The sequence below is a fragment of the Berghia stephanieae genome, chromosome 1 (genome assembly GCF_034508935.2).
Source record: "Berghia stephanieae isolate SIO BIC M18660-M18661 chromosome 1, UCSD_Bste_1.3, whole genome shotgun sequence".
In the NCBI taxonomy this organism is placed as follows: domain Eukaryota; kingdom Metazoa; phylum Mollusca; class Gastropoda; order Nudibranchia; family Aeolidiidae; genus Berghia; species Berghia stephanieae.
In genome coordinates this window covers 118830970-118847672 of record NC_088360.1, presented here as the reverse complement: position 1 = coordinate 118847672, position 16703 = coordinate 118830970, and the positions used below count along the sequence as shown (strand labels likewise).

At 36.8% G+C, this 16703-nt stretch overlaps 1 protein-coding gene across 2 annotated transcripts in view; it reads right to left on the bottom strand.

Annotated features, from left to right (window-relative positions):
- Positions 1-408: 408 nt before the first annotated feature.
- The window catches only part of LOC144962902 (uncharacterized), an 83601-nt gene continuing 67306 nt past the window's right edge, over positions 409-16703 (bottom strand). For both annotated transcript variants that reach the window (XM_078896290.1, XM_078896289.1), the window contains one exon: positions 409-5298. In XM_078896290.1, coding sequence (XP_078752416.1) covers positions 693-5117 — 4425 coding nt within the window. In that variant the 5' untranslated portion in view covers positions 5118-5298 and the 3' untranslated portion in view covers positions 409-692. The remainder of the gene's footprint in view (positions 5299-16703) is intronic.

Below are 16703 nucleotides of genomic sequence, written 5' to 3'. Positions count from 1 at the left end.
ATTAAGTCAATAGATGAATTAATTCACAGGATAAAGAAAGGGGCTAAAGTTGCTTGTGTGATTGCTAGAATCCAGGATTGTTTGGGAATCTACGAAAAGCAAGGTGACAAGATTGGGTGGAGTCAGAGGTAGAGAGTGAATTAGAATGAGAGTAATAGATCCAGGCATCTATTCATAAGATATAAGATATAATAGGAACAATGAATAAATGTGGCGTGCCTGCCTTCGAAGTATCCCATTAACGGTATTATATCATATTATTATTATAGAGCAGCCTAAAAACCAGTTGTCTGATGTCAAGTCTCCAGTGGTGAGAGAGAACGTAAATTACATGAAGATCAGATATCAAGGAAAATATGAATAAAAGTAGAAATAAATATATCTACATTTCTTTTGCCGAATATTTCCTTTTTTTTTAAATATATAGAAATGATGTCTTTGGTCATTTTATGACCTCATTTTATAAAATTGTAATAAAATCGCTGACTTAAAAGTAAGACTATTCGGAATATTTTTGGAACTTGCATTTTTTCCTCCACAAATTTTACATAAGCTCAGTGTATCCTTCAGATTAAAAATACTTAAGATAAAGTATATAAAAAGAATATAAGTAAGGTTCAAATGTATGGTTCCAATGTTAAAAACAAGTTTTAAAAATACCACGGAGGACACATTGTGACTGAGGAGCTTTATCATAGCCCTACGACAGCGGAAGTTCCAGAAGGCTGATTAGAAAGCTTGAATGATGCCGGCGTATCCATGACAACGGGGCTTAAGGGAAGGCTGTACGTCTGCAGGACAATGTCATCGCGACGTGGAGGAACATCGCTCAGGTTAACGTTTCGGTGATGTTCACCTCCGCAGTTAGGAGAGGACAACAAAGTAGCTGCGATGTTATTGTAGCTGGGAATTCCCCTACTTAAATGATCGCTACCATGAACGACAGATGGATCATGTTGTGTAATTTGCAAGCTGGTTGGGGTTGATGTGGGAAAATTGTTAGTTTCAGTCGATGAGGAAGACGTGGTTGGGGAAGGTGTTGATGAGTTTCGTTCTGCGGTTTGGATTGTCGGTTTTGGTATGTGAATCTTGTGAGAATTGTTCTTCGCGTGCCTTTTAAGTCGTGAAAGAAAGTGCGTTTTAAAGGAACAGCTAGAACAATGAAGAGTTGATCTTTGAAAACTTCTCTTGAGGTTTAAATCGTGGCGAGAACGGATGTGGACCTGTCGGAAATGGGCAACAGCTCTGGAGTGAGATGGGAAGACCGCAGGGCAATGAGAACATTTGAAACTTGTGAAGGGTTCAAATTTTACATCTTTCAGCTCTTCGCACATCTCCTCGTGAGATCTGTTGTGAACCGTCTCGAGGTGTTTGGAAAGAGACATCAATGATGGCTCCATTTGCTGACAATGCCTACATTTAAAACCTGATGCCTCAAAAGAAGAAACTGAGTGATCGCTTTTTTCGTGTTCAAGCAGAGAAGACAACCAGACAGTGCTGAAGTCACACCTAGCACAGAAGAATTTTTTAATTCTCTGGTAACCCCCGTAAGATTTTCTCAGACCCCAGTTTCTTCCGAAAAAATTGCATGCTTTTCCTCCTTCATTGGGAAGCCCAGGTTCTTCCATTGGAATTTGAGGTTCTTCAGTGTCAAGAGTCACCCTCGCATTGTGCTCCTGGATAAGATGCAATTGTACCGAGAGCTCGGCTGGGAAATCGATTCCGCATACTTGACACGGATAAATTGGAGGAGAGTTTTTGGCTCTAGGATCCATGCCATCATTCATTGAGTGATGCTTCCAAATATGTTCTTTCAACATCTTTGCATTCCTAAATCTCTTCCTGCATAAATTACACGTTTCAAAACATTCGCCATTGTTGTTATTTTGATTGATGTCTTTGCCTTTCATATTGCTGAAATTTCTATTTTGGAATTTGTCTCCTAATCTATCGGAAGGTGGGAGTGGTATCATTTGTGGCATGGTGAGTATAGAGTCCATTTTAAATGGCTTCTCGTCTGGCTGGCTGGATGCATTGGATGCGGTATCACAATCAGACGCTACAGGAGAACCGTTCAAACTCATGTTAGGCGATTGAGATGTTGGGGGGATGCCGTGCTTTTTAAATTTGTGGGTGCGGAGGAAATATTTATTACAAACTTCTTTATTGCAAATATCACATACAACCCTGGAAGAGTTGACAGGCTCTTTCCACTTCCACGAGCTCTTCTCTGTCAAATCTTTAGGCTTTGCACCCCCGTTCATAATGCTAGTCGTAGTTATCAATTTGTCCAATTCATTTGGCTTAGGCGGGTAAGGGGAATTTGATGATACGTCACATTTAATACCATGAATGTTTTGTTTGTGGGTTCTTAAAAAGTATTTACTGCAGAACTCCTTTTTGCAAATGTCACAATAAGCCTCTGGGTCAAAATTAAGTTTGACATTATCCTCCCCTGGTAATTTTCCCATGGACGGGAAACCAAAAAAGTTGAGATCTAAATGTCGTCGATTTTGTGACCTAGCGAACAGTTCATTATTGAATGTGTCTGTCAAAAATGGTGGCATGTCGCGGAGACTTTTAAAATCGCGTCCAAAATCTGCGAATGGAGGCATATCTTTGAAATCAATTTTAGGAGGAAGAAACGGCAGCATAGATGGTTTGATTGGATTTATGGGAGCTAAGTTGAGAGGTTGCTGTGATGGTGATGAAAGGGATAAACTGTTTGAAGATGGAGGAGTCTTTGAAATTGGACTGGGAGGAATTGGAGAACTCAATGGTTTTCTTTCAAATTTCTCATTGCTACTGGGATCAATGCCGTGAACATTGAATCTGTGCAACCGTAGAAAATACTGATTTGTCATCTCTTTATTGCAAATATCACAGATAGCACTTTCCTGAGATTTATCTGGCTTGGGACCAAACCCTGAGGCATTACTCACCGCGGATGCATCTGCCGCCATTCTGGCTAGGGTTCGGTTCATATTTCTCATGGCTTCGTCTTTATCTATGTCGCCACCTGGTGTAAGAGAACCGTCTGACATATCAGGGAAACCGTGTTCTTGAATTCGGTGGGTGTGCAACAAATAAAAATTGTTGAATTCTTTGTTGCACATGTTGCAAATCAGCTTCCCACTATCCGGATGATGAAGTGGATTCAAAGGAGACATAGGAGGAACGTTGACTGCATCTGATGACTGATTTGCGCTGGAAAGTGGAGGGGGACTAGATTTATTGCTTTCAATGGGTCTCTTATCTTTTACAAGAGGGAGCGCTTTGTCTCTCGGGGATAATAATTCTTCTTTCGGTATCTTATGCTTGCTTTCCTTGTGTACATGTAGGTAGAACTCGTTGCAGAATTCTTTACCACAGATATTGCAGTGAACTGCACCGTCTTCTTGTGGATGACCGGGTGGTTTGTTGCCACTTGGTGGAGGAGACTGTCTTTGGCTTGACGAGTTGGAAGTTGAGGCCGAGGAGGATGAAGAGGCGACAGATGAATGTGGAGCCAGGGATGACTCGCTGATTGACATGGAAGGCATACTGAGGGGCTGGGAGATGATTGGGTGGTGGGGAGGAATTTGCTGACCCGGCATAAGAGAACCAGCTGGAATGATAGCTACGGGAGGTAGGTGGTAAGGATTAAGGACCATCACGCCCGGAGGCATGTTAGGCATACCTGGGAGATTGGGCATCCCTGGGATATTAGGCATCCCGGGAATATTTGGCATGTTGGATAGGCCGGGCATTCCCTGAGGCATGATCATGGGGTTTGCCGAGGAACTCATGGGCATTGAGTCCAGAAGACTTGATCTTGATCGCTTGTTAACGCTGTTTGGTGGGGTTTCTGGTGCAATGCCATGTACATCTTGTTTATGTTTCTTAAGGTAGTATTTGTTACAAAAATGTTTTTGGCAGATGTGGCAATAGTCCTCCATACTAGGGTCATTGAGGGGTGGAGCTGCTTTTATACTATTGGTGATGCTATTTAACATGGACGTTGAGGAACTTCCAGAGACGTCGGGCGACGAAGAGGTCTGAGAATTTAAACTCTTGTTTAACCCTGGGTATTTTGAATTCTCTATATTAGGCAAAGGTACGGAAAACATAGGCAGGGGTGAATCCATCGGTTTGTGGTTTGGTGGAGGTTGGTCCTGTGGTTTCTTGATGGACATTGGCGACGGTGGCTCAAGTTTGAATGACCAAGGTAAGAGAGGCTCTTCTAACGATGATTGATGTTTTAGTGAGGACGGTTCGATTTTGAAATTAAACGGAGATTGTTGTTGTTCAGGGCCAATAGGTCCAACTAACCCAGGCATAGGCAAAGGAACAGTACCTATGGGAGGAGAACTGTCCTCGTAAATACCGTGTTTATTTGCTTTATGAGTTTTCAAGAAATACTTATTGCAAAATTCCCTATCACAGAGGTCGCAGTAAGCATCCATGTGAAAAATGCGTTCAGATTTCCCATTGGAAGGTATCTCTCCGGTGCTGTCAGGGGTGCTCTTTGATGGGTAATAACTCATATCAGATGGTTGCGTTGGTGTTCCGCCTTCCCTGGGAGTTGCCGAGGGAGATGTTTTGGGTTGATGTGAAAGCGGTGTATGATTAAGCGATGGTGGTGATTCGGAGAAGGGGGGAGGAGTGGTCGATGATTCCGATGGTTTGAGGTGACCATTAGGAAGAGGTATATCTGTACTTTCGCTTAACTCCCGTCCAAGCCGATGATAAGCGGTGGGGAAGTCGTCGGGTACATCGTCGTCCATACGCATTTTCTTTGCTGGCTGTTGCCCGTGGACCTCAATCTTATGCTCTCGTAGATGATCAGGGTTGTTGAAAACTTCCGAACAACTAGAACAGCTAAAAGATTTGACATGCAAGTCCATGGGAAGGTCGTAAGCGTTATTTGCGACAGGGCGTTCGGGGAAAGGCGATGAATCATTTGGAGAATTGTCAGTTTCTTGGGCTTCAAATGGGATTTGATTAGGGGAGTTGTTGTCTTCCAACCTTGACTCCGTCTCTGGCTGGGCGCCCGGTTGTGGCTGACATTTTTCAGGATCTAAAACTCCTGATGATACCCTGTTAGGGTTGGTTTGCTTTCTCCGACTTGATTTCATTGTTGTTGGTTATGTTCCCTATATATTCACAATTAAGAAATTGTTTAAGTAATAGGGAATCAGATTGATGGTTCTATATTGTATTTCAACATGGGTTTTCGTAATTGATAGGCTGTTCTAAGAAGTTTGTCAAAAGATGTGCATCGACAAATGCGTCCGTCCGCACAATTGGCGTACTTATCTGAAAATAGAAAAAAAAGACTAATTAGTATTAAATAAAAATTACTTGCAATATTTTAATCTGACAACTATACAAGGATTACCAATAAAACGGAATCATTTAGTGATATATATGTCCTTTTCATCAACCTTCGTATGGCCTACTTAACTAATAATAAAAAGTCACATTATTTAATCTGACAACTATACAAGGATTACAAATATAAGGTCATCATTTTCTGATATCATATTCATCAACCTTCGTATGGCCTACTTAGGTCACATTAGGTTCATACGGCATTGATTGGTTTTAAATATTTGTCAATATTAAGCAGTAGATTTTTTACTAACCAAAACATGGAATTGTGACACACCTTCACACGTGCTCGGACAAACGGTTGTTTATAAACAATGACGAGAATGATATCGACCTCTCTCTCTCTCTCTCTCTCTCTCTCTCTCTCTCTCTCTCTCTCTCTCTCTCTCTCTCTCTGATTATCGTTATCGTTTTTATACCACCAAATGGATGACTAGTTATTACACGATTTTCTCTATCATATTATAAACGTTTAAAGATTACACATAGTGTTCTGTGTTGGTTCGATCAAGCGGTAGAACAGTGGGTGTTTTACTAAGACACATGCCATCGATAGTAGTATTTACCCATTGCATTTAATACTATCGCATCACCACATTGAAGTCGAAGAGTAACCGCAACGGTTAAGACCAAATCGTTGTTTGCTTGCTTTTTGTTTTTTTAAAAATCAATTCTCTCTTATTAAAATAATCGCAACGACGACTGATACAGTGTGGTATTTGTTACAGAAACTAATGCCATTTTGAACCCCCCCCCCCCCCCACCTCCCAAAAAAAAAAATTAAAAAAATATAAAAGAAATATTGTGTCATCGAAATCATTATTTTCATCTTTTTCCCCCAAGAAAAAAAAAAGTTTTCCCTATTATATTTGCTCAAGTCACTCTTAATTTATTTTCGCAATACCATCACATCGTAAGTTTTAACTGAAAACACTTGAGCTTTGACTATTTCCTTGTATAAACTGTTTTGTACCAGGAGTTTCCGCTTGGCGTTGTTGTTAAAGTAATGAATCGAATAAATGAAATCAATCTTAGTCAAACGGGCTAGTCCTCTCCTTCGTCAATTTATATCTCACACTTATTACAGTGAGAAAGTGGCGAATTGAAAAGCTGTCGAAATGAAAGACAGAGCGGCACATTATAAAATTAACGCCGAGCGATAAGACACATTTTAAAATCGATACGTTTAAAATTAAGTTTTGATTATCAACCAAATGGGGGATTGGACTTGTGAAATAAATAGGCGTTAAGGATAGGGACGTGGAGTCATGGTGGCATATGGAGAAGAAGACGAGAGAGAGAGAGGGAGAGAGAGAAAGAGAGAGAGAGAGAGAGAGAGAGCGGAAGAGAGAGAGAGAAAGATAATAGATAGATAAATAAAGACAGAAAAGGCAAGAGAGACAGACAGAGAGAGAGAGAGAGAGATAGATAGAGAGAGAAGAGAGATTTATAATAGAGAAAGAGATAGAGAAAGAGAAAGAAAGGCACAGAGAGAGAGAGAGAGAGAGAGAGAGAGAGAGAGAGAGAGAGAGAGAGAGAGAGAGACTGGCATACATGCTAGTAGATACAGAAATATATAAAAGATAACGTAAAAAAAAGATAGAATGACAGATAATATATGTGGTGAAGTCCCAGGTTTGAGAATTTTTCGCAAGTCGAGAGCCATTTTAATCGATCGATATTTGAAGGACGAGTTTTTTTCTGGTCAAAATATTCCGTTTTCATAGCACGGCGACCGTGTAGTTGGAAAATTTGAATGTACCAAGTGAAAAATTAGCTAAAGTGTCCCATTTGTCTTTTGTTTTTCTTTCTATCTATTCTTTTTTTTTTTTCAAGACCGAATCATATTTCTTCCGATCGTTCGTTAAACGATTTCACACAAGCTGTTGTAGCTGTTATTGCCCGTCCTGTGATTAATGGCATCCTTTAAATTTTTTAGATTGATGTTTTCACATTTTTTTGTTGTTATTACCCAATATCATTGTGCTGTTCCCCCCTCTATTTTCTACAATATTTCAAAGTACTCCAGTTAGAGCGAGCTGTTGCGATTTATTGCATACTAGATAGCTTGCGATTTCCTTCAAGTACAAGTACATAGCAATAGCTAGAGTACTATCTATAATATTGATACAGTAACTCTGGTACTTGGTGATTAAGATTTGATGATGATGAAGATGTTCATGATGATGATGATGATGATGATGATGATGATGATGATGATGATGATGATGATGATGATATTGAAGATGAAGATGATGATGATGTTGAAGATGATGATGACGATGATGATGATGAGGATGATGATAATGATTAGGATGATGCCAATGATACTGATGAGGAGGAGGACAAGAATGATTGCAATCAGTGAGGGGGGCTATGGATACGGTTACAGGACATAATTAAATAGCCACGGCTCCTTGATAAAGGTCTTGCAAAATCTAAAAAAAAAGAAGAAAGAAACGAAACGAAACGAAACGAAAAAAATACAAAAAACTAAGCGAACAACCAAAAAAAAAAAAAAAAAAAAAAAAAAAACGCGACAAAATTGACCATCAATTTCATGTTACGTTACACCCTCATCTCGAACCAAACAACTAACAAGAACGTGAGCCGCCAGTAACAACAGATCAGAGAAGCCACGATAAAAAAAATGGACAAGAGGAGAGTAGAGGGCTAGAAAGAGATAGAAAGAGAGAGTGAGAGAGAGACACTCACAGTAGAGACAAAACAACCCGCCCTGCCAATCCCCAATGCCGTCCATTCAATTACGTGTCTCTATTCTGTCGCAGTCTGGAAAAACACATATTTAAAAATTTGGTCAGAAAACTCGTCCTTCAAATATCGATCGATTTAAGTGACTCTCATCTTAGCAAAAACTCTCAAACCCGGGACTTTGGCGAAATCCTGGGTTTGAGAGTTTTTTGCCAAAGATGAGAGTCATTTACATCGATCGATATTTGAAGGACGGGTTTTCTGGCCAAATTTTTAAATATATGTTTTTCCAGATTACCGCTGTATTGGAAATCCACATTACTGTTAATTTGTCAATTGTCGACCGTCCAATTTCCTCATGAACACCCTCCCCCTCCCCCCACCTTTCCCCCCCCCCTCTATCTCCATCTCTTCCTCGAATAAACCCCTCCCCCCCCCCCCATTATCTTCACTCTTCCTCCTATACTACACTCCCTCCCCTCATTATTCTACCCCCATCCCCACTTCCTCTTTATCCTCTCCAACCCCCCCTTACTCAATAATCTGCCCACCCGCCGTTTGTTCACAAATCAGCCATGAATGAATTCCAATCCTAATTATTGTTCACAACTAAAAGCATTGACTACGCCCAGTAAAACTCGTAATACAAATTAAATGTAACTAATAAATCGGGAGACTAAATAACCCTTCAACGAGCTGAATTAAATGGCTAATGACTGATAGAGATCAACTAACTGAATGAAGTCTGTAAAGAGAAAGAAAAAAAAAAGCCACTCGTCAAAATGGAATAAATTTCACAAAACTACTAACTGGAAATTGGTTTTGAACTGGGCATTGTTTCCTACATAAAATCAACAGCCCCGGATAAATCAATTTTTCTTAGAGGCAGGGCCATTCGAAAGACTGAGGACGGACATGTTTTCACGAACACTAAATAAACTAAAATTGGCGTAAAATCCTTACTTAGTGAAAGTCTCTACTTTAAATTAGTTAACAAGGGATCTGACTAAGCGAGTTAGTAGTTTAGGTAGAATGAGTTGAAGGAGATGAGAATGAGTTACTCTGAGTTACAAAATAACCTTTTCTTTGCTTAATTAAATCCCATCGCATCTGGTAACAAGAGGATAAAACGGGGAAGAGGTGGTAGTGGTATGGATTATACTACTGTGTATTGCCTCCCCCCCCCCCACCCCCTCCTTACACTATCTTCTCTTCTTCCGCTCTATCTTCCCCCCCCCCCCACCCCACCATTTACATAAAATCCCATCGATATCATTATTTCCTATATAATCATTCACCTTTCCATTCATCAACTCACTATCCAATTCCATTTCCAATAGACAACTGTTATCTACACACGACGAAAGTTGGAGCGGGGGGAAAGGACCGATAGTTCTACTTGTGTTGGTTTTGGGTGCATTGATTGAGATCCCCTCCGCCCCTACTGTCCTCTATTATTCCAAAAGATCGGGTAGCTGGGTCTGATAGGTCTTATGCAAAGTACATTAGATGTACTAGCGTCCCATCCAATGTGGAGCAAGCAATAAGGATAAACTCTTTATGCAGACCTGCCTGCCTCTACGAAAAATTCGTAGAAATGTGGATTTTAGATTTCAACCACAGAAATAAATAAACTTCTTTAATTCAATTTTAAGTTTGAAACATTTTAAAATCGTGATGAGAGAAATGTGGACTTTTAAAAATCAACTAAACATTCTATACACGATGATAAACATGATGGATATTGTAAGAGTGGTAGCATAAAAATGACGCTTAAAATTCTTCTTTGGTTGTACGAAATAGACAGTTGATTCCATACGGCCGGCTAGTGGAATAAATGAAGACGAAATGAAGGGCCGCATTGAGCATAATACAGAATTTGTGTAAAGTATACTTATTTCACTTGTGTTGAAAAAGGCACTTTATCTTAAGTTTATACACTTTTGAAATATTCAACTATCCAATTACCCTCTTGATAACATGCTCTCGTCGGTGTTTCAACCTAATTTATGCCTAAAATATATTCATAAATATATATTAAAATTAAAAAGCAGTGAATGCTAGTTTAATATTCGATTTCAAAACGCTTAATCTATCCTTCGTATACAATTTCATATTATAATAAGGTAATTAAAACGATATTTGAAACTTACAATGTGACAATAAACAAGGTTTAAAAGCATTGTATTGAGTCTCGTTTCATTGTAACAATCACTCCCTTAATATATTATAACATTATGTGCTACAACTCTAACGTCAATCTATAAAAATCGCCCAGATAAACCGAGTGGAAAGTTAATTAATCGTAAAACTAAAACCAGCCAGGAAATTGAAAAGTGACCAATAACAACCATGTCACACCAATCAGAACGACTCTCAACTAATCACAATTATATTATAGCAGTGTTACGGCTGGCCAATTTTAATACTTCTAACACGATTGAGAACTTGCTTCGATAATAAATTCGACCAAACCAAAACAGGCTTATTGATTGTAAATTCACAATATTATCGAACATGAAATATGTGTTCACTCTTTTTTTTTAATTAGTTTAAAATGCTTAGTCCCATTTGCATTGGTATTTAATATGCGAACACAATAATATAAGAATTTACAACCAGGGAAAATAGACGTAACAGATTCATTAAATTTTTGAAAAAATTGAGTGATCTTTACAATTGTTTCAGATAGTGCTGAAGTAATAAAATCGTTAAAATACGCGCATTATTACGGCACATTTACATCTTTTCATCAAGTATTCATACTGCTTTCCTTCTTACCACCTTTAAGATTTTGCTTTGCAAACAATGAATCAATGTTTTATATCATGTGAATTAAGAAAATATTGATCAAAGCTGTGTTAAAATAACAGCTAGTCGAGTAACAGTGTGTGGATTGAGTTATTTTTCTGAAATCAGTCGAGAATCGGAATAAAATGTACTAGTAGTATACAAGACTAAATTTTAACCAACAGATTCTTATTATGGCTCAATTAGTCTTAAAGAGAAGAAAAACAAACAAACAAAAATGGCAAAATCCTGTAAACAAAAAAAAGTTGACAGCCAAAGTATTCAACAATTAAATATTTTTATTTATCCACATGACAGGCCGGTGTACGCCATGGCCCAACACACTTCTATTTAACTCTTGAACATTTTACCAGGGGTTGCCATTGATGAGAGGTTTGGTCAATTCTTGATAGCTGTATTATTTTTTTTTTTAAAAGGACGACCAAGAGAAATTAAGAAACCCTATTAGAGATATAAAAAATATAGCACTGAAAATTCGACGTTTACGGATGTTTGATAAGATATAATCAAGGTCCTTTAGCCGGAAAAGGGGCATCCTTGAAGGAGTTATTCTTCTCATCGTTAAACCAGACATTGCGAGTCCATCAGTTACGTTATGATTGGGGTTCAAACCCCTACCATGCCAATTTTCTTTCTGTTCACTTTTTCCTCGCACTACTCGTGTCACTCGTATGCCATGTTGTGCGGCCAATATCAGTGCATCTTATAACACATAACATCCCCCCCCCCACCTTAACTGTGCCTGTGTGTTTGGGGAAATAAATGTTCCATTGTATATTTATGCCTTCATTATTTATTTATATTTTTTTTACAATTGAGTCGAACAGTTTTGTTTTTTTGTTTGTTTTGTTTTTGTTTGTTTTTTGTTTTTGTTTTTTGTCGTTCTTTTTATTTTATTTTTTTTTACATCAGCATCAGGGGGAAGACCTAATATGAAATTGTCGCTGACGATCCGATATCAAGCTATAAATAAAAACTAACTATTAAAAAAACGAATGACAAGACATAATATATATATATACATTCAAATTAAAACGGACCAAAACCATAATTTATCAATTTACAATTTCATTATCTTTTTTATCGTTGGTCATTTTCCTAGCAGAGATCAAAGCTGTGGTCAGCAATAACATATTTTTTTTTTCAAATCAAAAGAACTCACATCAATTACAATTTTTTTTATTACCCTTTCCGGTCCAGGTTTTGAAAATTACCATTTTGGCGTGATAAAATGAAAACGGCAGCTGGGCTGGCCACCCACTCCTCATTACTGTTCACGATGTGTGTTTGCCAAGAAATTAATAATGCATTAAATTAAATTTATTTTCTAGACTGGCTAGATCACTTCGACATCACAAATATGCGAAAATACACTTTACAATGATATTCAAATGAGCTTAAATTGAAATTTAATGGGTTTTTAAAATATATTTTCGCTTGTGTATGTTACTTTTATCAGTGTTTATTAAATAACATTCGCTGATAAATTTCAGAGATAATTTAGATATATTGCTCGTGTCCCTTGAAATTACTTAATAGTTACTGCCGACCTGTGGCAAATCGCATAATATACGATTGTTTTATTGTTTTAAAATCATTTTGGACAGGAAACTCATATCTCATCATAAATAGCTAGAGATGACTCACAGCTTATCAGAAAGTATCTAGACTTATTACGACAGTTCAGATTATACACATTGTGACAAGTCTGTTGTCTGTTGTCATCTAAATATTAATATATTGATATGTTGAAGCATAATGGCAGGTCTGACATCCACCCACATATTTTGAGTAATTTTTTTTTTTGGAGATTTCCATTATAAACAACGAGCCCTATAATGAGTTGGGTTATATGACCGGCAAATAAGGGCACGTCGATAATGGCTCAAGCCGGAATGAAGATTTTATAAAGGAGGCAGGGCTGATGAGATGATAAGACAACACTGTGTACTTTGAAGAAAAAAAACCCCCAACAAAACCCAACCAAACAACAAAACACATTTTAATAATTTTGTCCCGAAAACTTGTCCTCCAATAAAATCGATCGATGAACCCTCTCCTTACCACCCATAGGAAAATCGTCACATTCGTTACGATGCAGCCAACATTTTTCTCATTCTGATTTCTTTTGTACATCACAATATTTGAACAAAAACGTTTGCTATAGTTAAAGTAAATTAGCAATGTGTTGAAGAGCTCATTTAGCAGAAAAAAATATGTGAAGCAAGAACTGACAGTTTTTGTGTTTGAGAGAAATAAATATATTTTTGTATAGGTTGGCTGTGACGTTTTGGGGACAATCCGGAAAATGGCCGGTAAGGAAAGAGTTAAACCCATAATTCTGAGAGTGTTTGACAAGTGAGGGTCATTTAAATCGATCGATTTTTCAAGGACGACTATTCTGGCCAAAAATTTAAGTAAGTGTCTTTCCAGAGCATGGCAGTTAACTGGTTCAAATCATAGAGACCGGATAATTCAACACGTACCGAATGGGCCGGTAAAAACAAAACAAAACCCGAAAATGAGAAAAAAAAATATTATCCTACTTAATCTAAAAGAACTTAGATCAAACTAAATGAATATTCATATGATCGGGCGTCTAATAAATCAAATCCCACTGTATGTCTGGCCTTTATGGCCCTATTAAACTATGTAATCCCTTCAAACGAACATAATCTTTGCTGTTTAATTTTTAATTTAAATTTTAAACGTACAACATATCGGGATTATATTTGGCATCAAGTGAAATATCTCCTTCATAGTATTACAATTCAATTCCTTCATAGCATTACAATTCAATTCCTTCATAGTATTACAATTCAATTCCTTCATAGCATTACAATTCAATTCCTTAAAGAGTATGCAACCACTAAAACCATAAATATTCCCCCTCCCCCCCACCTCTTTTCCACCAATTTTTAATTTCTTCCACTACTACTACTACTACTACTACTACTACTACTACTACTACTACTACTACTACTACTACTACTAGTACTACTGCTGCTGCTGCTGCTACTGCTACTGCTACTACTACTACTACTACTACTACTACTACTACTACTACTATTACTACTACTATTTACTACTACTACTATGCTACTACTACTACTACTACTACTACTACTACTACTACTACTACTACTACTACTTACTAATAATAATAATAATAATATAATAAAAATAATAATAATAATAATAATAATAATAATAATAATAATAATAATAATAATAATAATTATCATTATTATTATTATTATTATTATTATTATTATTATTATTATTATTATTATTATTATTATTATTATCATTATCAGTATTATTATTAACATTTTTAAAATTCATCATATCATCTGACTCTGATAGATTCTATGAAATCAAATATATAACAGTATGAAAGATTAAATAATATTTCCAATTCACGCCACAAAGTAAAATCGTAGAATAATCGAATCAAACTCAGTATCACTTCACAGCACGGTAAAAAAAAAAAAAAAAGATATAAATAAAATTAACACTCGGCCACACATATTATATTATTAGTCGCCATCAAGAGCCGTGACAAATTTAATTAATTACGTTTAAAATCGTTCGACGACGAAAAAATCAAAACAGAAATAACTTAACCCTCTCACTGCCAGTCTAAAAACATCTTGCAAATCATAATTTCTTCTACCATTTGTATAATATAGCTAGATATAACTTGACTCCGGCAGCAATTCACCTACAGAGAAGTCATGGCAATGCGATAATATAGGGCCGAGTCGCATCGCCAGCATTGCCCTTGTCTTGATGTATAAAGCGAGAAATAATATTAAGACAGGTAAAAAGTAATGAACAAAAGTTAATATAACAGCTTCGACATAGAACAAACCAGGAATATTTCGGATTCAAAACCTTTCTCTGAAAAAACAATGTTTTAACATTGTTATTGACTGAAAAGGGGTTTTGAGCCCGTTGGTATTGACTGAAGAGGGATTTGGAGCCCGAAACTTTGCGCGTTTGTTTTTGTTCTTTATGAAAACTGTTATATTCACTTTTGGTCATTACTTTCTGTCTTTTTTTTTTTGTTTGTTTGTTTATAGCCCACGGCTTCAAGCAGCTAAATGTCACTTAAACAGGTAAGGGTAACATCGAATCCCGCCAGTAATGGGTTAACAATTTGAGATTGATGTGTTGGATCACCCAGGACCACACATACAGCCCTACACTCACAAAACACATATTTTATTTTTTCTTCATTATGGCCAGAAAACATTAATTTACTACTTTAAATATCGACCGGTTAAATAAGATGACCCCGTAACTTGTCAAAAAGGCTTAAATTTAAGACATCTTTGAAATCTCGAGTTTAAGACCTTTTGACAGGTGAAGACCCGGGGTTAAGACAGTTTGACAACCAAGGGTCACCTTAATCGATCAATATTTCAAATATTTTATTTTTCAGAATTTAAAAAGATCTTTTCTTTTTTTTTTTTGGGGGGGGGGGGGGGGAGGAGGAGGAGAGGGGGTGGGTTGTTGTATAGCGGCAAACTTAACTTAACGCCCTTTAGTTTTAATCATTAGCGATAGATAGATAGAGTAAGATAGCATCGTTCGAATTAAGCTCATGATCAGTAGTCAGAGCTACTATATGGTTTTAATAGAAAATATTTGAAAAAGTTAAGATAAATTATAGGACGCTAATTTATCGCAAGATTCTTATCGCGAAAACTAAATTAGACCCAGCAACCGATGTGATGTCCAAACATAGGTCGTCTGAGTTAAGCATTTGCTGTCTGAGCGATTGGGCCCATTGAGAATGAAAAACAAATAAACAAAAAGTAAAACAATTTTTTAAAAACACAACAAAAATAACAAAACAAAAAAAAAAATCTGAACAAAAATCAATTTTTAAAAAAAAAATCTTAAAACAAAAACAAAAGCACAGACCAAAAATAAAAAAGAAAGCAAATCTTAACACGGGAAAAATGATCAAATGAGAAAGTGGTGGTGGGGGAGGGGAAGAATTGATCCTTTGCTTGGCATCAAAAAGCATTAAGGGTACAGAGAACAGAAAGCTTACTAAGAAACAGATGACAAGGGCGTTGTCATAAGTATATACATAAATAAATAAATAAATAAATAACTATATAAGTAGCCTATTAGTACGTAAATAAATTACTAAATAGATAAATAAACAATGAGTATTAAATCCTCAGGAGATAGAGTTATCTTGTACAGCCAGCCTCCGAATATACACACACACACACACGAAAGAGTGCAAAAGCAAATGAATTAAATATTGCAATGAGTAGCAATGTGTTTCGATCGGACTGAAATTGAAAAGAAAAATAAAATAAAATACAAATAAATTCACACAAACGATCATTAAAAAAAACACACACAAAAAAACAAACAAACAAAAAACAACAAGAAACAAAACAAAACAAACAAAGCATGTCAACTATGTTTAACTTGCATGATAAAAGGTTACCTTTCTGCATAACACCTCCCTCATAAACGACTACACACAGACTGTGAATATGGACTTGCGATGAAGAAAGAAAGATCATCACAGCAAATCGGAATCTCAGACTCAACTCAAATGATTACAAATAATTACTTTAAGGCATGTAAGTGACTAACTACTACCAGAGTGATTAATAGCCCTGTGTACAATCCGTGGGGTAAAAAAAAAAATAATTGAGCAACTCATTATATTATCAAGACCAACAGTCAACACACGCTAAAGGGAAAATCGGACAGATTTAGTCAAGAATTTTAATCAAATTTAATATTTGATGTAAGATTATACGGTATGAGCT